The 26,311-nt window shown below is 50.9% G+C and overlaps 9 protein-coding genes across 9 annotated transcripts; 5 read left to right on the forward strand and 4 right to left on the reverse strand.

The window, feature by feature from the left end:
- Nucleotides 1–1,305: 1,305 nt before the first annotated feature.
- BDZ83DRAFT_670751 (FAD binding domain-containing protein) lies at nt 1,306–3,474 on the forward strand. Its single transcript, XM_060511121.1, has 7 exons — nt 1,306–1,799; nt 1,871–2,157; nt 2,205–2,269; nt 2,337–2,415; nt 2,469–2,578; nt 2,652–2,876; nt 2,937–3,474. The coding sequence occupies exons 1-7, from the start codon at nt 1,395–1,397 to the stop codon at nt 3,149–3,151; spliced, it is 1,386 nt and encodes a 461-aa protein (XP_060365171.1). The 5' UTR covers nt 1,306–1,394; the 3' UTR covers nt 3,152–3,474.
- Nucleotides 3,475–3,503: 29 nt separating this feature from the next.
- BDZ83DRAFT_777561 (uncharacterized protein) lies at nt 3,504–5,603 on the reverse strand (the record flags this gene model as incomplete). The annotated part of the gene is made up of 1 exon (XM_060515483.1): nt 3,504–5,603. The coding sequence occupies one exon, from the start codon at nt 5,601–5,603 to the stop codon at nt 3,504–3,506; it is 2,100 nt and encodes a 699-aa protein (XP_060365172.1).
- A 908-nt stretch (nt 5,604–6,511) lies between these two features.
- On the forward strand, nt 6,512–8,074 carry BDZ83DRAFT_577168 (cytochrome P450; the record flags this gene model as incomplete). Its single annotated transcript, XM_060504991.1, has 1 exon — nt 6,512–8,074. The coding sequence occupies one exon, from the start codon at nt 6,512–6,514 to the stop codon at nt 8,072–8,074; it is 1,563 nt and encodes a 520-aa protein (XP_060365173.1).
- Nucleotides 8,075–10,830: 2,756 nt separating this feature from the next.
- BDZ83DRAFT_730556 (general substrate transporter) lies at nt 10,831–12,752 on the forward strand (the record flags this gene model as incomplete). The annotated part of the gene is made up of 5 exons (XM_060512847.1): nt 10,831–11,023; nt 11,086–11,873; nt 11,919–12,213; nt 12,268–12,295; nt 12,354–12,752. 5 exons carry the CDS (start codon nt 10,831–10,833, stop codon nt 12,709–12,711), a joined length of 1,662 nt encoding a protein of 553 aa, XP_060365174.1. The 3' UTR covers nt 12,712–12,752.
- Nucleotides 12,753–13,335: 583 nt separating this feature from the next.
- Nucleotides 13,336–16,006, forward strand: BDZ83DRAFT_620522 (uncharacterized protein). The gene is made up of 6 exons (XM_060508194.1): nt 13,336–13,487; nt 13,686–13,700; nt 13,806–13,958; nt 14,029–14,654; nt 14,732–15,044; nt 15,104–16,006. The coding sequence occupies exons 1-6, from the start codon at nt 13,436–13,438 to the stop codon at nt 15,979–15,981; spliced, it is 2,037 nt and encodes a 678-aa protein (XP_060365175.1). The 5' UTR covers nt 13,336–13,435; the 3' UTR covers nt 15,982–16,006.
- Nucleotide 16,007: 1 nt separating this feature from the next.
- On the reverse strand, nt 16,008–17,694 carry BDZ83DRAFT_620525 (general substrate transporter). Its single transcript, XM_060508195.1, has one exon. It carries the CDS (start codon nt 17,585–17,587, stop codon nt 16,058–16,060), a length of 1,530 nt encoding a protein of 509 aa, XP_060365176.1. The 5' UTR covers nt 17,588–17,694; the 3' UTR covers nt 16,008–16,057.
- A 1,313-nt stretch (nt 17,695–19,007) lies between these two features.
- On the forward strand, nt 19,008–21,127 carry BDZ83DRAFT_577033 (uncharacterized protein; the record flags this gene model as incomplete). The annotated part of the gene is made up of 4 exons (XM_060504976.1): nt 19,008–19,354; nt 19,402–20,096; nt 20,167–20,390; nt 20,441–21,127. The coding sequence occupies 4 exons, from the start codon at nt 19,008–19,010 to the stop codon at nt 21,125–21,127; spliced, it is 1,953 nt and encodes a 650-aa protein (XP_060365177.1).
- Nucleotides 21,128–21,191: 64 nt separating this feature from the next.
- Nucleotides 21,192–22,196, reverse strand: BDZ83DRAFT_577209 (alpha-L-arabinofuranosidase II; the record flags this gene model as incomplete). The annotated part of the gene is made up of 1 exon (XM_060504996.1): nt 21,192–22,196. The coding sequence occupies one exon, from the start codon at nt 22,194–22,196 to the stop codon at nt 21,192–21,194; it is 1,005 nt and encodes a 334-aa protein (XP_060365178.1).
- Nucleotides 22,197–22,524: 328 nt separating this feature from the next.
- Nucleotides 22,525–25,111, reverse strand: BDZ83DRAFT_312812 (cytochrome P450). Its single transcript, XM_060502313.1, has 7 exons — nt 24,491–25,111; nt 24,359–24,440; nt 24,213–24,296; nt 23,520–24,131; nt 23,043–23,419; nt 22,838–22,960; nt 22,525–22,784 (listed from the first exon to the last, which is right to left on the reverse strand). The coding sequence occupies exons 1-6, from the start codon at nt 24,842–24,844 to the stop codon at nt 22,907–22,909; spliced, it is 1,563 nt and encodes a 520-aa protein (XP_060365179.1). The 5' UTR covers nt 24,845–25,111; the 3' UTR covers nt 22,525–22,784; nt 22,838–22,906.
- Nucleotides 25,112–26,311: the final 1,200 nt, after the last annotated feature.

The raw sequence follows: 26,311 nt of genomic DNA on the forward strand, positions 1-26,311 counted from the left end.
TTGTGTCTCGGGCTCGGCCTCTGGATGAATGGGAGCCGAGGGGATGGTCTTCGTAATAATACCCAGCCACTCAGTAGTGTACTGCGTATGAGTTGTGCTACCACAAAAAGATTCACTTTGTGCTTGCAGGTGGCTGAACTAGGGTGCGGGCCGCCGACCGGCACGCAACATTCCTTCCAACGCTTCTCGGATGCTGCACTCCATTTCGTGTTTCCTGTAATCTCGGCCTCACTATCTTATCAAGTGTCTGGTTGCCATTTGAGTTTCCTAGTTTTGTCAATCAACCAAGGAACCTCAAATTGGATACGTCTTGGCGCTGGCGAGAATGCCGCTGTCAGATAATACCCGAACTGCCTATTGCTTTGCCGAAAAGATCAAACTGAAAACCGCTCACTCATTGGATATGAAACTGCCTCCCACATGGCCCTCTCAGTGAATCAAATTTTCTCCGACATGGGTTCGGCACAACGGTTTTCGACAAGGGCACTTGCAGGTGGACTCCATTCGCGATAGTCTGGTCCAATAGCGGACCAAGGGACGGACTCCGACGCGTTGCCACGGTGGGACTCATTTGACGGGCCCTGTCCTTCTCCGCGACGTTGGAGCTCACCTGTGGTAGCGCTCCGTTTGGCTCTATCTGTATAAAAATTCGGACAAGCGAGAACGAGTTGCCACAGCTTGTGAGTTTCTCAATATCATAGAATTACGGATAGAAAATTCGGTCTCGTTTTGGGTCACTGTGCCGAACTGTATCGGAATGTCGCCCCTTCGGAACAAATACATACTTAGTGAAGGGGGTAAGACTTGGAATACTCCGATACTAGTAGGTAGGTAAAGTTCAACCTAGGAGGTCAACGAAATTGGAGTTGCGTTCAGGCATGTCCTCAACTATTGTCCACCTTCTCCAAATTGCCAAGTGCGTTTCGAAAACCCCAAATGTACAAGATTACATATCAAGATATGCGAATCGAGACAACTGTTGTTTTCTCAATCGTCTCGCTCCCCCTTGGCACGGACCCCGGCAGTATCCTCAGGTTGATGGCGAAGACTCCTCTCTTTCGGTCACCGTCCAATAGCTTCGCATAGTGCCGCCGTTGAGTCCCGATCACAGGGTTATGTCTCCATCAAAGAGCGGGTTGCGCCGCAGATCGCGGTCCTCTTGGCGGAGTGAGGGCGGTCGTAACCCTACATGGTCCCTGTCAGATACAGGCGAACGCAACGGCTTCCTGGCCCCGTGTTGGTTCTCCTACTGAGGCCGAAGCCGACGGATTTCTTTCTTGGCTTCTTCCTCCGTCAACGTGACATCTTTCAGACGATATCAACGATTCTACAGCGAGACGTGATACCGAACACAAAAACGTGCCTTTCCTGTTCGTCTGAAAGCAACTAGTACCATGCTGGACGTAGTCATTGTCGGAGCAGGCGTCGCTGGCCTCTCGGCCGGCATCTCCCTGCGCCGTGCGGGCCACGTTGTGCGCATCTACGAGGGATCTGACACGGACAACGAGGTCGGCGCCGCCATCAATGTCCCTCCCAATGCGACGCGGTTTCTCACACGATGGGGTCTCGACCCCAAGGCTTCCGGCTTCGTCAAGGCTGGGCCTGTTCATTTCCAGGATCCCGTCACGATGGGGATCACGTCGACGCTATCACACGCCGACAACGAGGAGTTCTACGACGCCGATCTCTGGTACGCCCACCGCGTGGATCTGCACGATAGCCTCAAGAGGATAGCGACCGATCCTGCCGGCCCGGGCGTTCCCGTCACCATCCATCCCAACTCGTGGGTTGTGGGATACGTGAGTGCGGGGAAGATCCCTGTCACCATTTCCACCGCGATAGTTGCCTTTTTTTACTGATTAATCTACAGAATCCTGAGTTGCCAGCTGTGCACCTCCAAGATGGTGACGAGATTGAGTGCGACCTGGTCGTTGGTGCAGATGGAATTCATTCTATTGCGGCTGAGACTGTCCTCGGCCGCAAGAATCCTGCCGTGGCGCCTCTTCTCCACAACTGCTGCTACCGGTTCTTGATTCCCGCTGAAGTTCTTGAGGCAGACTCTGAAACCAAGTTTTGGAACGAGGACGCCGATGGACTCATTCGTCTTTTCCCCGACAACAAGACCAACAGGAGGCTAGTATCGTACCCATGCCGCAAGTAGGTGCATTGTGCCCTCGAGAGATGGACTCTATCTGACCTATTAGCAACACCATCCACAACTTTGTGGGTATCTTTTACGATGAAGACATGAAGGATGCTTCCAGTGAAGGTTTGTGCAAATAACACTCAAGGAACAGTGTCGGAATTGATGAAGCTTACTCGTACCATGACGTTAGATTACCAAGCCGATGTCGACAAAGCGCAAGTAATTGAAAAGTTCACTGGGTTCCATCCAAGCCTACTGGCTATTATCAAGTAGGTCGCGTCGAAGATAGGCGCCGATTACCCGTGGTTAACGTTACAATCAGCAAAGCAACTGAGATCAAGCGATGGCCACTGTTGTACCGTGCTCCGCTCCCGACCTGGCGGAAAGGGAAGATGGTCATAACCGGCGATGCGGCGCATCCAATGCTACCTCGTGAGTGCTACACCGTATGGACGGGTTTACCCTCGTTGACGTAGTCGCTGATAAATCGTCTGTGCGTACCTAGATCAAGGGCAAGGCGGTGCCATGGGTCTCGAAGATGGCTTGGCTCTGGGTGTCGTGTTTGCAGGTGTGTCTGATAACTCTGATCTCGAGAAGAGGTTAGAGCTATTTGAGAAGATCCGTCGAAACCGTGCCAGTGCCATTCAAATTCTCAGCAATGTCGGAACCGACCAGTCAAGTCTCGTCGAGAAGGACCTTTTGGAATTCGTCCCAGTAGATGAGATCCCGAGTATGTTACTGCTGTTACCTGTTAAGATGAAATAAGGACTTCGCCGCTAACATCTCGCAGAAAATCCCCAAGAAAACTTGGCTTTCAACTTTGGGTATGACGTCGTCAATGAGGCTATAAAGATCATGGAAGAATATGATCCGTCATCTCATCTTCCTCACGACTTCTTTGAGGATGATTCGTTCGACATGACTCATGTTAACGGAGAGTTGTCGAAAATGAGTGGGCTTGGTTTCATCAAGGTCGAAACATGCATCAACATCGACACTGAGTGAATCAGCATCTACTCGGGTTGATCATGAGAAAGGCCCTGATTAGCATCCACCATGGACTACAAGCTGTGTTTCTCAGCATACCACAAGGCGTGAGGGCTAGGGACAAGAAGTCAGGAAATTAAGCAGGACGACACAGAGTAACAGAGGACGAGCTTGCAAGCCGTCATTATTGTGCAACAGACCAGAATGCTACAGCACCAGTGTAAAAATTTCATTGCGAGACGGGAGAGCATAAGAAGACAAGTCACTATTCTTGAAGATCCCTCAGGCTGAAGTTCGACATCCTAATATTGACCAAGGGATAGCCAACACCCTTGAGCGAAGGGAACTATCTGCGAACCACTTCTCGGTCTTAACTCCAAACATCCTCAAACCATCTCTTTGACTTCTTCCTGTCCTGTCTCCAGCTTTCGACCTGATAGTCTTCCCAGCTATTCGTCTGTTTCACAACGCCCTGCACCGCCATGCCAACAGCTTTCGCCATGTTCGCCGCGCCGCAGATATAAAAAGCGGCATCGTCTTCCAATAGCATTCTCCCAACATCATCACCTCTGATTTCCACTTTGTCCTGGACGTAGCACTTGTCACTGCCTGCCCTTGAAAATGCTGTCACTACCTCCAATTTCTTGGCGAGGGACCCGGCCATCCACTCCGCAAACTCGCCACGGTAGAGGTAGTCGCTCTCATTCTGACATCCAAAGAACAGCATCATTCGGCCAACATCTTTGCCTACAGAAGCAAGTCTAGCACGCTCTTGGATGAATGCGCGGAAGGGGGCAACTCCAGTACCGGCTGCTACCATGACCAGAGGCACTGAGGAAAGGAACGGTAGCTTGAATGTTGAGCCACGAATCTGAGCATGAACATGGCATGAGTTCATCAATGCTGGTTCTGACGAAGATTGGTTCCTAGGTAGGAGTCCAGATAAATATGTGCTCGTGAGTCCAGGAATTGTGACATCTTGATTTCCGAGTAATTGCGACGGCTTGACTGACACAGTCAGACCCACACTCCGCGGCGACGTGATACGTGAAGTGGAGATAGAATAGAGACGTGGCTGCATGGCAGGCAGGAAGTCGATAATGAATGAGAGTGGTAAACCAGTCCATGTGACCGCAGGGTCGACGGCAACGGTGTGCTCGAGAAGTCGGGCCATGGTCAAATGGTTTGCTTCGAGAAACTTGGAGTAAACCTCCCTGTCCTTGCCGATTGTCATCAGCTCCGTCTTGACCTTTTGACTCGGTGCGAATTGAGCTAATGATAAAACTGTCTCGCGAGGAACTGCGGAACAGATGTCCAGATAGTGCCGGAACAAAGCCTGCACTGTTGTCGGGCTAGGAACCTTTGGCTCCTCGTCTGCCGACTGGAGGACAACGTAGATAGCTTTCAGTTGCTGGGATTGGAGTCCGAGACTGCGAATAAGAAGGCCGATTTCCTCATCTGGATTCACGGGCCAGATAGCGATGTGATCTCCAGTCTTGTACTTGATTTCGGGGTGAGCAGTGAGATCCACTTCGAGATCGATGCAACTACGGCCTTTCTCGTCGTATCTCACGACTTCTCGCTTAGCCTTAACGGGAAGGAAAGCAATAGGAGAGTGGAGTGTAGTTGCTTTTCTCGAGTGAGGTTTGTAGAACGGCTCGCCCTCGTGCAAGTCATTACTGTCGCAGTGAACAATGCCTACGCTGGGCTCGTATGCTACTTCATGCTCCTTGTAGTCGAAATTGGAGACCAGTGACTCAAAAAGACTCTCTTTCCAGTCCTTGAAGTCTTCTTCTGTCATCCGGGTAGCTTCATTGCCCTTGCCAGTGGGCAGAACCGCAGTGGCGCTGAACTTGGACAAGGCGACGACGACATCATCTATGACTTTGTTGTAGAAGCGGTAGTTGCTGTTGCCGCAGCCGAAAGCGGCATAGTTGAGGTGGGCGAGGGAGACACCGGTGGCTGCGTCAGCCCAGCTGACAAAATCTTGAGCATTGTCGCTTGGGTCGCCCTCACCATAGGTCGACATGATAAACACAGCCAACTTCGACCCCGGAATAAGAGAAATGGTCTCTGGGTCATAGTCGGACAGGTCCGCTACTAGAGCGTTGAGCTTGAATCTTTGGTGGAAATCTCGAGCAAGTCGGTGAGCAAAGGCCTCTGCGGTGCCGGACTGGGAGCCCCAAAAGATGACAATATCAGATTCGAGCTCTTCAATCTTTTTCGAGATGTTGCGTGTCTTCTTCTCAACAAGAAGATTTTGCGTTTGTTGCAGTTGTGGTTTCTCAAACCATTTGTAGCGATATGGGTCTCTTCTCGGCAGAAGGCTTCCTTTGTTGAAGACGTACAGGGAGCCCAAGACAACCAAAGGTAAGAGAAAGATGTCGTCATAGCTACTCCTCTTGGAGACAAGGTTGATAGCATCAGTTAAAAGGCGATTCTGGGTATTCAGTCTAGAGTAGGCCTCCATACTTGGCAATGAAACTGGATGAATTGGGGTGAAAAGAAGGGGGAAATGTCTGGTGTTGTGGATTGGCGCCCAAAAACCGAGTTTCTTATTGCATTTTAGATGATGATGATTTCCAACAAACAGTAGCCCAATGTCGAAAACGGAGTATAAGCATGTGTTTCCGAATACCGAAGACTGACGCTAAGGTGACCATCGCAAGAAACTCTGCTTGACTGGCTTCGAACATGTACTTCCTGATACAATGGGATAATTTCGCCGATTCTTTGGTTTACACACGTACCCCTTGTCATCCCTGAGCCCCCGACACCCGTCCAGCCCTGGAGATATTGAGATGATGTGTGCTCCCCCCCGGGGTGAAAGTGCAACCCCGCATGCGGGGAGGTTAGTGGCAAGGTGATACACTGACTAGGCCCTGCCAGTATTCAAATATGATCGTTGCACACCTAGATTAGGAAATGTTTCGCCGAAAGATATCTCGAGATGGTTTGATAATCCGCAACACCGAGTTTACGGCGATATCTTTCTCCTTCGAGAGATGGCACAACCCCTCATTCCAGAATATCTCTAACCTCCGCGCGTTCCACGCCTCGTATTCTGACATATGTCATTGCGGACTGAGTTGCCTTTGCATCATCCTCAGTAGTGTCTTGCTACTGCCGTTAATCTAGAGCCATGCATATCCCGCGGAAATAAATACTCCACTTGGCCGTCTTGTGACAACCGCGAGCCTGTGTAGCAACTGCAGACGATTTGGGTCAATTCTTGACCTCAAAGTCATCAAAGGTGGAATATAAAACGCTTCCTTAATATCCCACGAGGATTATTCGAGGTGATCAGAAACCACCAAACATCTCATCAGCGATTTCAGAGTAACAGCCTATACGTACACGCCTGGTCTGATTTTCACCATGCTCGGCCTTCTTGCGCTGGCAGGTGTTGCCTTTGCAGCCATTTCCTATCTCGTCATTCGACCTATCATCTTGTACTTTTACGACCCCAAGGGCCTTCGCAAATACTCCAACTACTCGCCCTTGTCACCATTGACGGACCTCAGGCACTGCTATCTCAGCGCCCAAGGGTTCAGATCTAAGGAACTGTACGAAACACACAAGAACACCGGCTTTCCTATCTTGAGAACAGGCCCCAACGCGCTGTCTTTTGGAGATACTAGAGCCATCAAAGATATATACGGTCATAGCACCAAGTGCGTCAAAGATAACAATTACGTTGTCTTGAGTGGGACGCATCGTAACCTCTTTGATGTAGTGGATAAGCCCGAACATGCCGGCAAACGCAAGCTGCTTTCTGCAGCATTTGCTATCAAAAACCTGGAGAAGTGGGAGTACAAGGTTGCTTACACGGCTGAAAGACTCTTCAAAGCTTTTGACGGAAAATGCACAGACCCTCTCAAGGGCACCATCCCGAGTCCTGAGGACCTCACTATCGACTTCAACCACTGGATCAACCTCTGGACCATCGAAGCAATCAACTACATCACTCTTTCGACTCATATGGACCTCTTAGATACCGGAACAGATGTTGTCACAGCTGAGAAGCGCGATGGCACTACATACAAAGCTCGATATCGTCACTCCATGAACCAAGGGGCCATCGCACAGGCGGTTTTTGTGTGGGACTACGATCTTTGGCCTTGGGTCGAGTGGTTTTCAAAGACAATCCCCAGCCGATGGCAGAAGATGTGGAAAGACTTCGAGCCATGGAACGATTGTTACTACCATGCCGCCGCTGAAAGACTGAGCAGATACCAAACCGGGGAACAGCTCGACGACTTCTTCACCTGCATGATGGAAGACAAGACGGGAAGCCCGAACAACCTCGATTGGGGTGAGATCGTGGCGGAAGTCGGCGGTATCATCAACGCTGGATCAGACACCACAGCTATCGCCTTGACGCACATCCTAGAGCTTTTGATCAAGCACCCAAACCAAATGAAGAAGCTTCGCAACGAAGTCGACAGCGTATTGGACTCTGACGAAGTCATAGCTCCTTATGATAAAGTCAAAGATCTTCCATTCCTGCGTGCTTGTATCGACGAAGCTCTTCGTATTATCCCGCCGACTTCCGCACCTCTTCCCCGCCGCACCCCACCGGAGGGTGCTCGGATTCTGGACGAGTGGATTCCTGGCGACATAAGTGTATCGATGACGATATACGGCGCTCATAGGGACCCCAAGATATTCCCAGACCCCGAGGTGTTCAAGCCCGAGAGATGGCTTGACCCCGAAGAGAGGAAGCGAATGGAGCCCTATTTCATCCCATTCTCAACTGGAGCCAGGGGTTGTTTAGGCAGGAATATCTCGTACCTAGAACAGATCATGGTTCTGGCTTCGCTTGTTCACAGGTATGAATTCGCTCTGCCCTCTCCTGAGTTTGTATTGCAGAGGCATGAGGCCTTCAACATCATCTGCGGGGCTTTACCGGTCAAGATCTGGCGGAGGAAGTTGGAGTGATTTCAGCTTGTTGTTTGGTTGGATGCAGCAGGTATATCAATATGACACTCTCTACCTTACATAGAAGACGGTTGAATACAAGTTACTCTACCACTTCTACAATCTTTTGGAATCTTTAGAGTCTGGAATGAATCCTCAATGCAGCCTTCTAACTGCACACCACGACAGATTTCCCGATTCTTCGCCGAGTCTCCACCGCCAGCTCACGCCCACGGCGAAACAAAGCCACTCATGTATCAAGCTTCCCTGAAGATCCCCCAAGAATCCCAACGAGTTGAGACATGTAGCGAATAATGGGTACAGTCTTCCCGCTGACTGCCCGGTGGCTGTCTGTTGAAAGTGGCGAAAAGAGGATGGTGATTATACCGCTATCAAGCGCCTCCCTAATGTCAGACCCTACAGAATCATTAACCATATAGGTCTCGCTTAGATAGTAGCCTAAAGCATCCATAGCAAGTTAGAAAATAACCTTATCTAGCTTATAGTAACCTGCTTCTTCTAAGGTGATTATATAGTCTACAAGGTTATGTACCCTAATAGCTTTTGCCTTCTCTATTTAGTCCTTTGCCTAGCTATTCGTAATTATAGCTAGACTAAAGCCTTTACTTCGTAGCCGTACAAGTATCTTAATACTTCTTACCGTTGCCCTTTGGCTATTGCGATAAGCTGGTCTATAGATGCCCCGGAATCCGGTAATACCTGCGTTATCTGGTACATCGAGACCTGACCCCTGAAAGAACAACCGAACCTTCCTATAATCGGCTTTATAATTTATTATGATTCCCCGGAGATACTCATAGTAGGCTAATTGAAGCGATGTGTTGTACTGATTGATGAGATCCGTCAGGTTGAAGCTCGCGAGGGCGGAATACCTTTAACGAATTGCTGAAATGCCGCAGCTTAGTGAGTGGTAGTGAGCGAACAAGGTGCTGTCAAGGTCGAAGAGAACCGTGATCTTGAATGGAGCTGAAGGCATATTGGGTTTCGGCATATTAGGTCTTACTCCTCGACATTTGCATTGGAAGAGGGGTCGGTGATGACAGTCAACAGGAGCAAAAAGTGTGACAGATGCAGCCGCAAATGGGGATGGGATGCGTTTGAAATCAAAGGAATGGATTTGACTGGAAAAATCGTTTAAAGGCCCCAGTCGAGCCTACAAAATGATGAAGCTTGGAGTCTTGGACATCGATGGGTCGCGGGTGGCGTCCAAGGTTTACGGACAGTGGCAACGGAATCAACTTGGATAACAGCTTCTTTTCATCATCCACCCGACTTTGTACATTTGCCTACAAATGACAGTATGACACCTATGGTATCAAAAATTACCGTAGAGTAGATGATTTTCGCAATTTTTTCGAAATGCCAAACTCCAAAATCTTTCCTGAACTTTGTTAGGCGACTTCCCTCAGCAACGATACATCTAAGGCCTTACTTTATCAACCGCCAACTCTCAACATTATTCATACAAGCTATCTCAGATGTGTCAAGGAGATATTTTTGGCAGTTCTTATTCAGCTCAAGAACGAAAACTTTGCCTAAAACGTTGCTCTCACAATCGTTTAAAGAGATTGCGAGGCGGATTCATGCTGGACTGCCCCGCCGCCTTCTGTTCATCTTCCATAATCGAATGGAGAATCCATGGAATCCCAATCATCGTGATGTAGACCTGATTCCATGCTTTCTTTTCATCAGGTAATTTTCGGCGCCCTTGTCGTTGGCTTCTACATGCAGTCATTCGCGGCGACGTGGCCGGTCAGACATCCCGATGGCCCGACCTGACCGATTATTATCGGAGACTGTAATACGTCTAAACTCAGCTAGAGAGTGTTATTATCTAGGCTTTCTTCCTTGTGATTTACTATAGTAGGCGACTTGATCCAACTGGGCCGTCATGAGCCTTGCTAGGTTAGATTCCATGGGATACCATTGGTGCCGCAGCTGCATGACAGGCCCCCGCATGCTGTACATCCGGATAATAAACAAACGTCAAGCCAGCTTACCTCCCTGCCGGATACGTTGTTGGATCCAACGTCTCAAGAAAGGTCAGAGCTGACGCCAGTGTCTTTAGTCTGGTGTTTAATGGCCTAGCACGGAGTGACAAGGTGGAGTTTGAATCTCAGTTGCGGAGCGGAGCAGTGGGGGCCCGGCCTTCAAATGTCCCAAAAAGGCAAGGTTTCGCCGGACTTCCGGCGAAAACCTACTTTATTCGGATGGCATCGTTGGTAGTCTCGACAGAGTCAGCCCGACTCAGGCCCATGCCGTTTCGGCGGGTCAACACATATCCTTTGCACGATGATGTACGGATATGCTCGTTGTCGCAAACCCAGCCAACCACGAGCTACATCATTCTTGGCATGCTAATCAACGAACTCCCGGGAATGGCTATGCCAAATCCAAAGAGTGACAGGGCTTCTTCCCCATGGGGGACATCGTTAGCTCTCGGGCATCTTTCCCCAGAACCTCGTGAGATGCTGCTCCCCGCACTCTGATTACATGCAAAATGATTGGGTAGGCCCGTGCCAAGGTTCGCGACGGTCTGGTATCTAGAAATCTTGGACGTGTTGAAAGTATAAAGAGTTCATCGGAGAATGTTTAGATGAGTTTATGCTTGAACAAGCCTCTTGCCAGCCTTCGAGTCGCGTCACCAATTTGGAAGCTGCTACTTCGGTCAAGATAGCTGTGACTTGGCTAATACTCTTGACTGTCTTTGTTTAACGTACTGAGCCCTTTTCCTCTCTCTCCACCACGCAACAGCCATGTCCGACCTGGAAAAGCGAACCTCTCGCAGCGGCTCTCAAAGCCAAGTTGAAGATGTGAACAACAACATCCTGGCCCAGGCCGATGCGCCTATCAACTACGACAGTGATGGCATCAAGGGTATCGTGCGATCTCCGTACGTTCTGGGTGCCGCGTTGCTCGCCTCTTTCGGTGGTTTCTCGTTTGGCTACGGTAAGACCCGGACTTTGACTCGAAACTGCGAGATCTCTGAGCGCGTTGCTGACGCCCACAAGACCAGGGTGTCATCTCCATCATCCTCGTAATGCCGCAGTTCCACGACTGGTTTCCCGAGACCGCTCCCGGTGGCCCCAGATATGGCTTCTACACCGGGTTCATGACCGGCATGCTCGAGTTCGGAGCCTTCATCGGCTGCCTTTTCCTCCCGTATCTCGCCGATAAGATCTCTCGCAAGTGGGCTCTGACTATCGCAACTTTCTTCTTCTGCGTCGGTGCCATTATCCAGACCGCTGCTCACAACTACGGAACGCTTGTGGCGGGCCGCACCATCGGTGGCGTGGGAGTGGGAACTCTGGCAATGGGTGCGCCGCTCTACATCTCAGAAATTGCGCCCCCAAACCTTCGCGGTTCCCTTCTCGTACTCGAGTCTATCAGCATCGTAATCGGTGCCATTATTGCTTATTGGATCACATTTGCAACAAGACACATGGATGGAGAATGGGCTTTCAGATTGCCTTTTGCTCTGCAAATGGCACCGGCCCTGATGGTCGGCCTTGGAATCCACTTCTTCCCCTTCTCGCCTCGATGGCTTGCCATGGTGGGTCGTGATGAAGACAGTCTGAGGTCTCTTACGAAGTTGCGCCGTGTTCCAACAACAGACGAGCGAGTCCAGGCCGAATGGAAGGGAATCCTGTCTGAAGTTCGCTTCCAGCAGGCCACGCTCGCTCGGGAACACCCGAGCTCCAATGCTTTCACGGCAGAGTTGAACCAGTGGGCAGACCTCTTCAAGCCCAGATACCTGAAGCGCACGACTATTGCCCTTGGCATTCCATTTTTCCAACAGGTAATGATCCATGATGGGCGCTGACTGATGTCATAATACTGACAGCCATTTCAGTTCAGTGGAATCAACGCGTTCGTGTACTACGCGCCAACGTTCTTTGCCGCCCTAGGACAAAAGGGTGACATGCCCCTTATTCTCTCCGGCATGGTCAACATCTGCCAGCTTGTTGCCGGTATCCCCACGTTCCTTTTCCTAGATCAAGTTGGTCGCAGAAAGCTCGCCATTGGTGGTGGTTTTGCGATGGCTGTTCCCCACCTGATCATGGCTGGGGTTGTCGGCAAGTTCAGCTCCTCGTGGGATGAGCACCCCGCAATGGGCTGGTTCGGTGTCGCCCTCATCTGTAAGTTGATCCGGGTTCTTGATTGCAAACGACAATTGCTGACACGTTCTGCAGATATCTACGTTCTCTGCTACGCGACTTCGTAAGTCGATAACAGCGTTTCGACATCATACCCACGTGCTGACTTGGTGCTCTCTTAGTTACGGCCCTCTTGCCTGGACGTTGCCTGCCGAGGTCTTTCCTAACTCCAAACGCGCCAAGGGTGTTGGTGCTGCGACTGCCATGATCTGGCTGGCTAATTTCATCATCGGCGTTTGCGTACCGGAGATGGTCATTAAGCTTGGATGGGGCACCTATCTGTTCTTCGGATTGTTCTGTGTTGCCGCAGGTGTCTTTTCCTTCTTCTTGGTGCCCGAGACTGCCCACAAGTCTCTCGAACAGATTTCTGAGCTGTTTGGTGATAACAGCGTGGTCGAGGAGCAGGATATCCGCCGCCGCATCATCGAAGAAGTCTGGACTGACCCCAAGTACAACTCGATTACTGTGTCCCGAGCTTGACTTGAGTTCAATCGAAAGAATTGTGATGTAGCGATTTGATGAGAAATATCTATTGAAATATAAGAAGACGCAGAGCATCCAGTGCACCTATCACAATCTGAAGTAATTGTCGTGTAATGTCGAGTGATCTTGCATCCGCACGCTCCCCCGGCTCCATCTTGTCCAAGGCATGGTTTCCGTAGCCACTGTCTCAAGGGCGTCGTTGTTCCACCTTTCCCCTCCACGAAACGAGAATTCGGGTGGCAGACAAAACATGGGCGCGCTGCGCATTACGGACATCCACGTATTCACCTCACTTTACGGATTTACGTATAGCCAGATGAATGTACTCTATCCAATCAGGCCTATTCAGCAGACTTTTACTGAAATGTAGAAGAGCGAAATCGACACTCATCCGTGGCGCCATGCACGGATACGGGCTGAGGGGAAACCCTAACAATTAACTTAGCACGCTTAGGTAGCAGAACATGAGAACAGCGTGAAGTAGGGCGAGTCAGAGCATGGATAGGCCGCTAGCTAAGCCACGGCTAGGCCACATGCCGCTACTTTCGCCGAGTAATGTCCCTCTTTATATGCCCTCTACCGCCCCATCTCACTGAGCAGTCCATCGGCGAAATGCTACCAACCTGGGCGCCATCCTCTGCATCCCATCTCCTCCTTCCCATCACTCTTCCCTCCTCCATCTTAGCCATGGTCTGATTGTCCTACTTCGGGACGGGAAGGGATGGCTCCACCACAGCGACGCGAGCGGATTGTGCCCTGCGTGAAATGCAGAGGTAAGTAGGATTGCGGGATTGCGAGTTCGATCATTGGTGATTTTTCCTTCTCTATTATCGGATATAATGCCGTCTTATACGCACCCCGAGTAAGCCGCGGGAAGCGCGGGCTGAAATCCTCAACATCACCCCTTGTTTTGATTTTGGTGATGTCAGTGGAACGTCGAGAACTGATTTCATCGATTTGCTGCAACACAGCAAAACATCTGAAATGTAAGACAATATCCATTCTCCCTGTCCTTCGGACCTTGTCCTGGGATGGGATTTCACGGTTGAAGTATCTATTGTCCGGTTGTTTTAACCTCTCCTGGACTCTAGGCGACGGCGACATCCCATGTTCTCACTGCAAGAAGTCGGAGTCCCGGTGTACGCGAGTGAACAACAAATTCAGGTTCAAAAGAGTAGTTACGACCGAGAAACGATTTTCCTTCGACGTCGATCAGCCTTGGTTACAGACGACCCCGGACACTTGTAAGACCGACCCTCTCCCTCTCCACTCGTTGACACATCTCAGCCCTAACACAAACATGGCAACGTTTAGTCCAGGCTCGACCTCTCGCTATTGTCGATGAATCCAGGAAACCATCAGGAGATACGCCCTCGAAACCAAAGCATGCATCAGCAGCACCGATTTCCGATATAATTTCTCAAAATGGAGAAGCAAATAACCAACACGATGACCAGATTCACGACCAAATAACTGTTGCGGCGGGACTGCTACAGTCTATCTCACAAATAGAACGCAGTAATCCATCCGAGTCCATCGGCACGTCGAGAGTCCCATCCCATCAATCTCGACTTCGAACGAATCAGTCGCCGCCAAGAGGAGAAACAACCCCTGACGATATTCCTCAAATAGCGTTTGAAGATGCCATTGATCCCAACCTCGCTGATACTCCAGCAGCCTCTTCCACAATAGACACTCCGTACTCTGGATTCTCAGCTCCCAGCCCGTCGGTCCCACAGTCGATACCAGATGGATGGGGTCGAAGGACTCCCGACACTGGAGGCAGCAGATTGAGCGTACTCTCCCAGCAATGGCAACTACCACTAGGAGATAACCGCGGACGATCATCTTCGTTATCGAGGAGCCTGGGTGGGGAGCTGCACGTTGGTCTCCAAGAGGGTTGTCTGATCCGTTGCTTCATAGAACATCTGGCTGCAGCTGTAAGTTGGACACTCGATGCTGGACGAAATTGGTCGGACACCTCCATCCTTCTCGACTTTGCTAACAGCTTCAATAGTTTGACACGTCCGATAGGGACCGACACTACATTACTGTAGTTCCGCAACGAGCCATGCATAATCCGTTGCTGATGAACGCAATCTGTACTGCATCGGCCAGGTTTCTCACACAGATCTGGTCAAAGAAGCCGTCAAATCAGGTTATAGAGTTTAATGGGATTCCTCTCCCGGATTTAGACAAAGAGTCGGCGATACATTATCACAGCAAGTCCATCTCCTATCTGATGGATACTTCGACTGATCCTGCGAACCCGTGTACGGACGATGCATTGACTGCTATTACGATTCTACGATATCATGAACAAGTAGACAGTACGAGATTTGATGTCCCTCTTAAGGCGAAACACTACTCACTGGTCTCAATATTACAGCGCACCTTACCGGAACCGATCACGAAACCTACATCAATGCTGTCCAAGCTGTCTTTCATGCTCAACAGGAGGAGACAATCGGACTCTTTAGCATTGTTTACCACCCTCCCCGCGGTCCCGACATCTATGCGCCGACCATGCCATCTCTTCGACATTCTGCAACACTAATTGCCCTCCGCCAAGAGATATGGTCTGTTCTTCTCTATCGAAGACCGTTTCGATTACCCCTCTACGGAACCGAGGACTGCTCCTTGTTCGACCACGATTCCGTTGCCGACGACTTTGACTGGGCCAATCGTATTCTGGTCTGGTGCGCATACGTCGTCAAGTTCTGCTTCGGCACGAGTTCCGAGGGCACTGTTGAAACTGAGGATCCAAAAATACGAGCCGATCAATTGAAAGCCATCGAGGCCTTTCAGCATAACTGGGACACGCACCAGCCACCTCACTTCAAGCCCCTTGCCTACCTAAGGCGAAACCCGGAGAAGGGGGAGTACTTTCCCACAGTATGGCATGCCAATGATTGTCAGGTGCTGGCGCTCCAGCACATCGAACTCATGCGAATTGTCTTGGCTGTGCACGGGGCCAAGAACCAACGGCTCGGCATTGGCGCGCAAGCTGCAAATCAGGTGTTGGAGGAAACCCTGAGGGATTCGACCAGGAAGATTTGCGGTTTAGCTATATCCAATCGCAAGGATCAACCATCAATGGTCACAGCTGGAGTTGGTGTGTCATTGTGTGGGGAGTACTTCCGTGACGAGGGGGAACAGAAGGCTGTCGTCGGCTTCATGGATATGCTTGAGACGATGCATGCCTGGCCTACGAGCTCAGTTGTAGATGCTTTGAGAACGGCCTGGAGCACGCACACCAAGGCTTAAGGCAGGAGAAGTAGACGATTGATACACCTGAATGTTACGGGCAAGTTCACATTAGCGTTCTACTTCTACACTCTTCCTACTTTGACTCGACATCACCTCTCCACTTCTTGAACTGCCGCGCGGGCAGCTTGATGTTGAACATGTGGTCAATCTCCATCACGCTTCGTCCCTTCATCTCTGGCAAGAAGAGCCAAGAAAGTAGGACTCCTAAAGCACACAACCCAACGTAGATAAAGCCCGTCTTCCCTCCCCAGTTTCCTGCGTCCGGATTGTAGGCCAGAGGGAGGAGGAAGTTGATCAACACAGAAGATCCTTGCTGAGCAACGCCACCAATACCCTGAGTCTTTGCTCGCAACCTCAACGAACTTGTTTCGCCCATGATCGCATAGCCAGCAGGCCACGCGCCCATACCGCAGACGATGATGATGGCGATGCACCCTCCGGCGGTGAAATACGCCACCGCTGGTCCTCTCCATATGCCAGAGATACCTACAGCAATCCAGAGGATAGTGGAGATTGACATCGAGATCAGCGTGACCTTTCTGCGTCCAACTCTCGACAGAACCCAGAGACCGACGCCGTTTGCGAATGTGCCAGCAACAATGCCGCCGATGAGAATCATGAGACTGGTGCTCGACTTCATACCAATGGTCTGCAAGAAGTAGCTTGACTTGGCAATAAGGTCAAGACCAAACATCGCTGGGAGCAGATTGGCCATGATGACAATCATTGTTCGTCGAGTGTTGACACCCTGGAAGCAGGTCAAGTACGTCGCTCCCGATGTAGCCTCCTTTTCCTGGGCAATGCTAGCCCGGACCTTCTCCAGGACCTTCGCGGCATCCACTTTAGGTGCGTAGAGCTTACGGGAAGACTCAAGAGCTCTATCGGACTGTCCGCGTTCCTCGAGATAAGCTGGACTTTCGGGGATGATGACCGAGAGAATGAAAGGAACGACTGCGAGAAGCCATTGAGAGCCAAACGCGACGAGGTATCCGGTCCTGTTAGGTGCTTTGTTGACGAGGAAGACGACAATCGATCCCAGCAGTTGACCCAACAAATTTCCCGTCGGCACCAAGCCCATGACCGAGGCACGCAGAGATGTCGGCGCTGTCTCAGAAATGAACGTCATTGCGGTGACTTTGAGTATCCCAATGGCAATCCCTTGCACGGTTTTGCCGGCAAAGAAGAGGGCTCGCATGGTCTCGATATTCGCGGGGAGGTAAGAGAAGAAGATGCCCGCGACACCAATAGCGCAAATTATCGCACCTGTCCGCAAGCTCCAAATACGCCCGACGCGATCCTGATACCATCCTGCAAAGACGGAGCCGATGGCCATGCCGAGGGGAATGGCAGCCGACCATAGCGACACCCAGAGTGATGGAATGATCCATTTGTCCTTGTACAATTCTCCATAATCGTGCTGGAAGGGCTCGACGGCGACGATGGAGCCGACAATGACCAACGCGTAACCCCATCCGATGACGACGATTGTCAGCGACAGGCAGTACGCTACGACCTTGGGGTACTGGCGAATGGCCTGGCCCAGAGGCAGGTCCTTTTCCTCCTCTGGCACATTGGTGACAGACGTGGTGCTGATTGACTTCATGAGAGGGTTCGTTGACTCGTCTCGGACGCGACTGGTTTCGTCTGGCGCAAGATCTCGTTCTCGTCCGCCCCTCGTCTCTGTTATGTAGGACGGAGAGGGCGACTCCGTCAACTCGATGTTGTTGGTCGTGATCGACCCCATGTCGCCAGGGCTGATCTTATCGGGAAAGGGGTTCATCGCTTAGCAAATATTTGCCAAAACTTTAAACGGGCGAATGGGGTGGACAGAATTAGGTATAGCTCCGCGCAGAGTAAGATGAGATTTGACAATAATTTGCTGTGTTTCCCCCCCGGCAGTTATTTGCGCAACCTTCTAGAGTGTGATTGTGCGTTGGTCGGCGAGAACAATGGTAAGAGATGGTGTGATGCTTTTCCATTCGGGATTCCAGTCTGGTGATTTGAACAGACCCGATGCTTTTAAAGAACCTCAACTTCTCTCTTGGCGTCAACTTGTCCATCTCCAACGAGTGCATTCTGATAAACCACTCCCAACAAACATTGCGGTGGCATTGCTGTGAAGGATTGAAGACTAGGAGATGCCAAGGCGCAGCAGCACGGGTCAGCGACAACGAAGTCCCCAACGGAATCACCTACGATCGCCAAGCTGGAGTTGACGACGCTCTTGACTCTACCAGCTAGCACGTAGAGACTCAGATCCTTCGACTGATAGTGATCCAGATATCCAAGTACGCCCATTCAGTCGTCGTCCCCATAAGAAAATAAGCATTGTGGCATTCTAAGACGATGCGGGGGCGTGCGACAGCGCGGCGCAGCAACTGGCGCGTTCCGCTGCCGCTGCCATGCTAGGCCGTTGCGCAATGTGCACTTCTTCCGACGGGTACGGGAACGGGAACGGACTAGAATCTTAGATCCAACTTCCAAGGTCCACATGTTTGCTAGCTGCCGTTATTCTTCGATCCTTCTAGGCTCGAGCCAACGGTATTACCTTGATTGGAAGCTCAGTATGCGCCAATCTGCACCACCAGCCCCTACGGACACGGATACGGGGGGCTCGTCTAAGCCACATACATATTGACTACGGTCCCAAACGTACGCGAACACACTTGATCAGAATGATGCATCAAGACGAATGCGTCGTAATCCTATCTTTTACTTACATGCCCGTAGGACACTGGATACGTCCCGCTGGCATTGACGGAGAATACCCATATTCCCGGATCACCGAAGGGTTAGAGGATTAGAACAGGATTCAACGCCTTGGTCGACGAGATTTCATGACTTTATTCGATCTAGATCTGATTTAAGAGCTGGTCTTAAGAATCATCAAGAATCGTTCTATTGTCTAAAAGAGAATATCCCGTATCAAAAACACGCATACATCTCAATACTTCAATTTTGTTGACGCACCGAGCAAACACCACACCCTCAGTATGAGTTCTGCTCTTCAAGAGTCTGCAAGCATGGGTCCACACCCTCTCTGCCACATCGTTACACCAGTTGGGTGCATGGGTTATGGCTTTGACGAGGATGCTTGTGGCAAGGAACTCGCACAGCTCGTTCCCAGCGGCATTCCAACGGCCATTATCTTAGACGCCGGGTCAACTGATAGTGGTCCCGAGAAGCTAGCCCTTGGCACCATGACTTGCCCTCGTTCAGCATACGTCAGAGACTTGACCAAGTTGCTGAAGCTCGTACACAACTTCCGGGTTCCATTAGTCTTCGGCTCCGCTGGGGGAGACGGCTCCGATGAACACGTGGAGTTGATGGAAGAGATCATTGAAGAGATTTGTGCAGAAGAGAGCAATTCGTAAGTCCTGTCCATCCTAAGCTACATTCCTTGGCTAATTGAACAAGGCAATACTCGTTCAAAACTGTCTCAATCTTTTCTGGCATCGACAAATCCGTTATTCTCGAGCGACTCAATCTTGGCGGGATCTCCGGTTGTGGTGTTTGCGTGCCTCCATTAACGCCTAAAGATGTTACAGATTCGACTCGCGTGGTTGCACAAATAGGCCCCGAGGCGTTTGTCGATGCTATGGAAGCCACACCTGACTTCGATATCATCATCGGCGGAAGGGCATACGATCCCGCTCCTTACGTTGCATACTCCATGTATCAGCTCAAACGGCAGCACCCGGGCATTACTCACGACCAAATCGAGTCAATACACGGCGGTTTCTTGCACATGGGCAAGATCATGGAGTGTGGCGGGCAATGCTCGACGCCCAAGTCCCACGGCGCTGTTGCCACCGTCTACGAAAGTGGCATGTTCGATGTCAGGCCAATCGCCCCCAGGTCACGCTGCACGCCGCTGTCAGTAGCCGCGCATTCACTGTATGAAAATACGAGGCCTGATATCCTGCGAGGGCCCGGAGGTGCCCTTCATCTCGATCAGGCACACTATGAGCAGCTCAGCGATCAGCGTACTGTCCGGGCGCGCGGGGCACATTTTGTCTCGTCCATCGCCGGTGGGAAGTCATATCAATTTAAGCTAGAAGCTGCGCGCGTTCTTGGATATCGGTCCATTGTTCTCGGGAGTATCAAAGATCGTAAGTTGTCGTTGGATCCAGAGGATTTATTACCCAAATTCAACAGACTTGCGAGACTGACAATGCGCAGATATACTTATTGAGCAGTTGGACGACTTGCTCCTTCTTGTCAAAGCCTACGTCAAGCAGCAGCATAAAAATGTGTCCGGTGACTGGGATATAGACTTCCACACTTATGGCAAAGGGCAGAGTACGCCCACCGGTCCTGGGGAGATATTCATCGTCGCGGAAGCAATTGCCCCTACACAAGAACTTGCGACAGGTCTTGTATCGACCGCAAGAATTGCATTGATTGTAAGGATGACTCTATCACACACTCCTGATACTTTCTAACTGCAACTTAGCATGGGCCATACGCGGGCCAAAAGGCTACATCTGGCAACTTCGCTTTCGGGATTGCCGGGAAACTAGAGATCGAGACCGGTCCATGTGCCCAATTCTCGATGTACCATCTCATCGATCTCAAGCCGGGTGAAGAAAGACTCTCAGTCACATCAGAGAGCCAGGGAAACAGAAGCCTGCTCCGCTCTTCAGTTGCCATATTTGGAAAGGGCGAGGAAATAAGAAGTAGCCAGCCTCTCCCAACGGACACTGAGTCTCAGTCGACAAATGGGCCGATGACAAATGGCAAGAAAGCCCACGCGAGCCCGCGGGATTCTCCTTCGAGCCCAAAGAGCATCGCAAGTCACCCAAGGACTCTTTCGGACATCTCCCGAGTCCTTCGTTCGAAGAATGCGGGGCCTTACGAGATCACAATGGACGTCATCTTCGAGACTGAGTGCATCTTCAGAGCGATTCGAGATTCAGAATTACTATCTCCTATCAATGTCGCCGAGGCTCTTGGTATTTCCGAGAGCGATATTGTTTGGATTGGATTCTTTGAGCCGGCTCTGGCATTCAAGGTAACAATACCTCGGTTCAGAGGGGGAAAGCAAGCTTCAGCCGGCAGCTTCATGGAGAATGATATTCATGGATCGCAACAACATTTGGGACTATCAGTCCTGAAGCTGCCGTCAGACTTCGCAGTCTAGGAGAACTGAATGGATGAACTAAAGGACGTGGAACAGATATTTTCTTGCATATAGACATAGAATACTAGGACATGATACATGAAGACTTATGCGGCCTATCGTGACCATGCTTCGGAATGTGACGTTCCAGCGAGCAGCATATTGAGTGAGCATGAGGCCCAAAGCACTCTGGCCCAAGGTCAATTACCCTCGCCTTCCGATTGGCCCATCCCTCACCATAATTCGCTGTCGCGTGGTAGATGCAGTAAACACGGTTTCGGTCATGTGGATTTGGCAAGAAACTTGCGTGCCCCGGCCCGTACGGACCTCCGCAGCGCTTGTGACTGACCATAAGCGGTGTCGATCGCTTAGCCCATGCGCCAGGATCCAGAGGGTTCTGTCCTACGAGCGGCAGGAGGCCGAGCTTGTAGTCGCTAGTCCAGCTTCCGTCGGCCGAATACACGATGCCTCTGAAGACGCCGGGGATATCGACCCATGTCGGGCCCTCATTAACGCCCCGACGGCCCTCATCGGGACGCTCCCACGTTAGCTCAGCCCTCGAGATACAAAGTAGTGTGTCTATGATGGCTTCTTCCGGGACACGAAGCTTAATCAAGAACAGGTCCTGCTGCGTGTCGGAATTATCCCCCAGAGGCCACCCCGACCAGCAGCAGTACAAATCATGCCCGTTGGGGCTGAAGACTGTGGCGTCGATAGACCAGTGATCCGGCATGCCCTTCAGCGGACCTAGAAACTCCCATGCGGAGGCGTCCATCGGATCCTGGGACGACGATCGGAGGACCGTTGTCCGATGGCCCGGGTTCCCGACTCCGGGCGGCGCGCCGCAGGTGTAGATATACCACCGGCTCTTGAGGTAGTGCAGCTCCGGTGCCCAAATGTTGACCGACCACGGAGTCCCCGGCGCCGGTTGCCAAACGACACTCTTGTGACAGTGGTGAAAATTCTCGAGGGTATTGGAGCACCATATTTCGATACGGTTGTCGAGGGTGAAAGTGAAGTAAAATTTGCCATTGCCGGCCACAACCCAGGGGTCCGGCGTGTCGACATCGCAAATGGTACGGTTGGACATGTTTTCGAGACTTTAGAATGGATTGCCAAGTTGATCAGGAAATTGTCTCAGGTGATGAGGTTCTTTGAGGTGTTTTCAAGCTTATTTGTGGCGTTTTCAAAGAAGTCAAACCCAACGGTTCAAGAGGCTGGAGTGTTGAAGACGCCTGGCGACGGTGCTTGGGCTGCGGGAACGTCACTTGCGTTTCAGCCAAAGTCATCTGATGTTGCGGCCTTGGAGTTGGAGATCTGCAGGGACAAGGCGAGTAATCCTAGTACTTGCGTCATTTCTCCGCATTATCTGCCCCGGGTTGATCAGCAAACTCAAGCAACCAGATGTTTGGAAAGCTCGGATGGGTTGAGCTCTAGTAGAGTTTGGATACTGTTCTATTTTGACATGTGCAAGTCACATAACGTTGAGAGCCTAGTTGTGTGCTGAAAGGAGCAAACTGCTCTGGTTTAGCAGAATCAGATCAGTGAGGGCATCTCATGGCAGGTCTTGGCACTTCCATGCACGAGTCATGACGGGAACGCTGCTTCCGGGCAAGTCGGATATGTCTGATTGCGGACTCAAAGGACATGTGTACTGGATTTTCTGTCTTTCTTTGTCCTGTGGGAGCTGTCACGATGCGTTCATAATTGCAGCAGAGAGTCAGTAGTTACCATTTCCTCAACCTCATAGACCATAGGCCCGTTGGTTTCCTCGGTGAGAAAGAGGGTTAGGTGCATCTTTCATTGCCGCATTCTCGGCTCGAGAATAATATGCTTGGTCGGGTTCGGTGAAATCTGAAACGTTGTCAGCGGTTTGAGAGAGAAGCCCAGAACTACCCAATTCCGGCATGGAAACGAATGGATGATAGGTACATACACATTGGCCAGAGTGGAAGTCCGGATATCTCTCGGTCTCCCCTTCCTCGGGACTGATCTGGTAATAAGCCAAGAGCTTGATGAGAAACATCTTGGCAATAGAGCACCCAGCCCAACGACCAGGACATGTATGTGTGGCATAACCAAAGTTTAGGTCGTCCTTTGTCGCTGAACCCCAATCATATCTATTGGCGCCGATTGACGTCGTCATTTTCTGCCGCAGGTCGTGGTACCGGCGTCCGTTCCAGCGTGAGGGATCTTCGAGTTTGGGGTTGGATAGGTGAGCAGCCGTCATTACCACCTCAAATATCGTGCCAGCTGGTAGGAACACCCCATTGGGAAGTGTCTGAGTCTTGTGGATCTTCTTCATCAGATTGGCTAGAATTATAGGATGAGAGTCAGTAAGCTGGTCGTCACCGCCCTGCTCTGAGCAAATCATTTGAGAAAAGCAGTGATGAATGGAAAGGGCCAGGCTCACAGGCTGCTGTTGGATGGTGTTTATGAGTCTCCTTGCAGAAGCTATCGAGCAAGGATAGGCTGTGAAGATTGTCTCGCGAGAAGCCCCAATGCTCAGGACGTTTTCCAAGTACATCGTATGCCTCCTTCAGCACGAGGTCAATATAGTCGGGGCGGAATGCGAACTCGTACACAACTTGCGTAGTCGATGGTCCAGGAGAGAAGACAAACGTAAAGGCGAAGCCAATCAAGATGTTGCTGAGGTACTTGTAGTCACGTCTCCTCTCAGCCGGCGCCATGCGGATCAGCTCCTCAAGCCACTCATTGTCTAAGGAGCTCTTTGCATGGCCCTGCTCTAGTGCCTGTGCACACTGTTCAAGAAGAGGTGCGAAGATTGCTAAGGCTCGCTCAAGTTGTGCCTTGACTTGGCGGACCTCCTTCGAGAAGGCGGCGGAAATTCGGGCCATCACGGGTCGTTGGGCCTTCAGTGCTTTCATCACGGGTATCAGTGTTGCGGAGTACGTTTCAAAGATATCGACCACCTCGGGCTTGAAACTATCACCTAAAATGACCCTCCATATGACGTGCGAGTAAATATGCAGGATTTGCGGCTGCATGATGACACGCTTAGGTGCTTTGGAAAACCAGCGTCAGCAAGGCTCTTGAGACGAGAGTCAAGAAGGGTGTGAACAGGACTTTCGATTGAGAAGCTTACCTCCTTTGGAAGTGTGAGGTGGCTGATCGAAAACACTGCATATACCCTCGTCCAACGCCGTGGATATCACATCGAGATAACGATCTTCAGTTGCAAGCCTTTGTTAGTTACAGCGACCGCAATCACGAGAGTAGCATGAGACGCACCAAAACCTGGCATGCGCGAGGCAAGATAGCGATAGAAGAAGGGTTCCTCGAATGGTGCGCCGTGCAAGTCGCACAAGAAGAACTGGCAAATTCAGCTACAAGCACTCGACGGTCGCGCCCTCATGAACATACCTCCTTACGAGCCGGCGCGACCTCCTCGTCCTTCTTGTTGCAGATCGCGAGCCAATGTTCTGGCGCAATCAGAACCAAATCGGAGCCATCGAGAGCCGTCACTCGAAATACACCGCTCTTCACCTGCTTGAAGCCTTTCTCGATGATTTCGACGCCATTGACGGCAAAGTCCTGCCTGCTGGCGAACCAGGACCTTGAGCTGCTGATTTTAGGTATCGGTATCCCCGTGGTGGCCCGGTCCATGACCATCGGGAGGATTGTGACGAGAACCACCACAACAGCCAATACCGAGTAAGGGGTCAGCAGGCTGGCTAGCTGCGGGAACCAGTGCAGTGGGAGAGCGGTGGAGTCCATGTCAACAAAGGCCTCCTCAATACGACGACTTGAAGAGTATTCGGAAAAGGGCTCAAGTGCTGACTGGTGTGATAGAAGAAGAAGAAATGTTGGAGCGAGGGGACAATTGCCGAGAGATGTTTTGGTCTGATTCTCACATGCCCGCGGAACACAAACAAAGATGTACACGGAAGTTAAATACACAAAAGCCCGGGCAATTAGCTTTGCCAATGCCTCCAGCTTGTTTACATTTCTCCACGGAGCTGCGAGTAGCCGAACGTGAGAGTGTGGGACGGGAAGTATGAGCATTTCAGGCAAAGTATGGCGGATCGTCCAATGTAAAATTCTATCCACCCTTGTGTGGCGGCTTATGCTCCCCGGATTCGTCGTAAACCTTGGTGCCCGTATCCGGGGCGGACCGTCCGACCGACCACGTTGATCTAATTCAGCCGAAGATTTTGGAGCTGGGGCTTGCAACAATTCCTGTTTGCTTCAAAAGACGACAGGAGCAGCTCGCGATAGTGGTGTATCACCGCAAACTGATCCATCTTAGTAACTTCCTGACTCCCTTGAGGCAAAACCCCGATCTTCAACCGTTGTTCTGAGCCATGCGGTGGGATTTCAGTCCTCCTGAACCGGTCTCCGCGGTCCCACAACATCCCAAAGATGCTTAGCGACTATGTCAAAAAGATGAACCAAAGATTTCTTCAGAATCATCGTATTGTTTCATGAGACCGGTACTTCGTAATGTGTTGTTGAGTCCCCCTTGCTTCGGTCCTGAATCGTGTGAACGATGAACAGCTTGAATCTTGCTATTCGTGAAACTGGGTCTGCAGATATAAAAGTTGTTTTCACCATGAGATCGTGTATGCTAATATGTCTTATTTGGAGCAAGGATTCGTGGCTACGTTCAAGTCATCCAGATTTCCATTCCCTAAACAACGACCATTGCCAAAATAGTTGCCTCAACGCTGAGCCCTACCTCGATCCAAAACCAAGAAGATGCAGAGTTCTCGTGGAATGGAATATCACACTCTCTTAGCACTCCCCTGGATGCAAAGTGCTGAATACTCCATCGAAGCTCAAGAGCAGCGTTCATAATTCATCAAGCAATTCGTCGTCTCGTCAGTGGGGTCATGTCCAATCAGTACCAAACTGGGCGTCCGCCTCCTTCACTTTGACAGCCTCTGAACCAATGATCTCTTGACAGCTCTGCTGAGTTGGAATCCCAGACTAAATGGGCTCAAGATCAGAGTGGGATCGGAGCCCATCGGGCTATTTGCGGGAACCTCAAAAGACCCTTTCAACCAAGATGATTCTTAGGTGGTCGTGTAGAGACTCATACGGCAATGACGAGGTCGCATCGACGGCGAGTTATGGGAGTTCTTCAAGAAGCACCTTCATGTCGAGGCAAAGTACGCCAACGCCGTTGTGTCCAAGATGGCCCCCAAGGACACCGTCGTCTTCCGGGTGTGAGCTCGCGCGGAT

The sequence above is a fragment of the Colletotrichum acutatum genome (genome assembly GCF_030867785.1).
Source record: "Colletotrichum acutatum strain CBS 112980 chromosome Unknown BDZ83scaffold_44, whole genome shotgun sequence".
Lineage (NCBI taxonomy): Eukaryota > Fungi > Ascomycota > Sordariomycetes > Glomerellales > Glomerellaceae > Colletotrichum > Colletotrichum acutatum.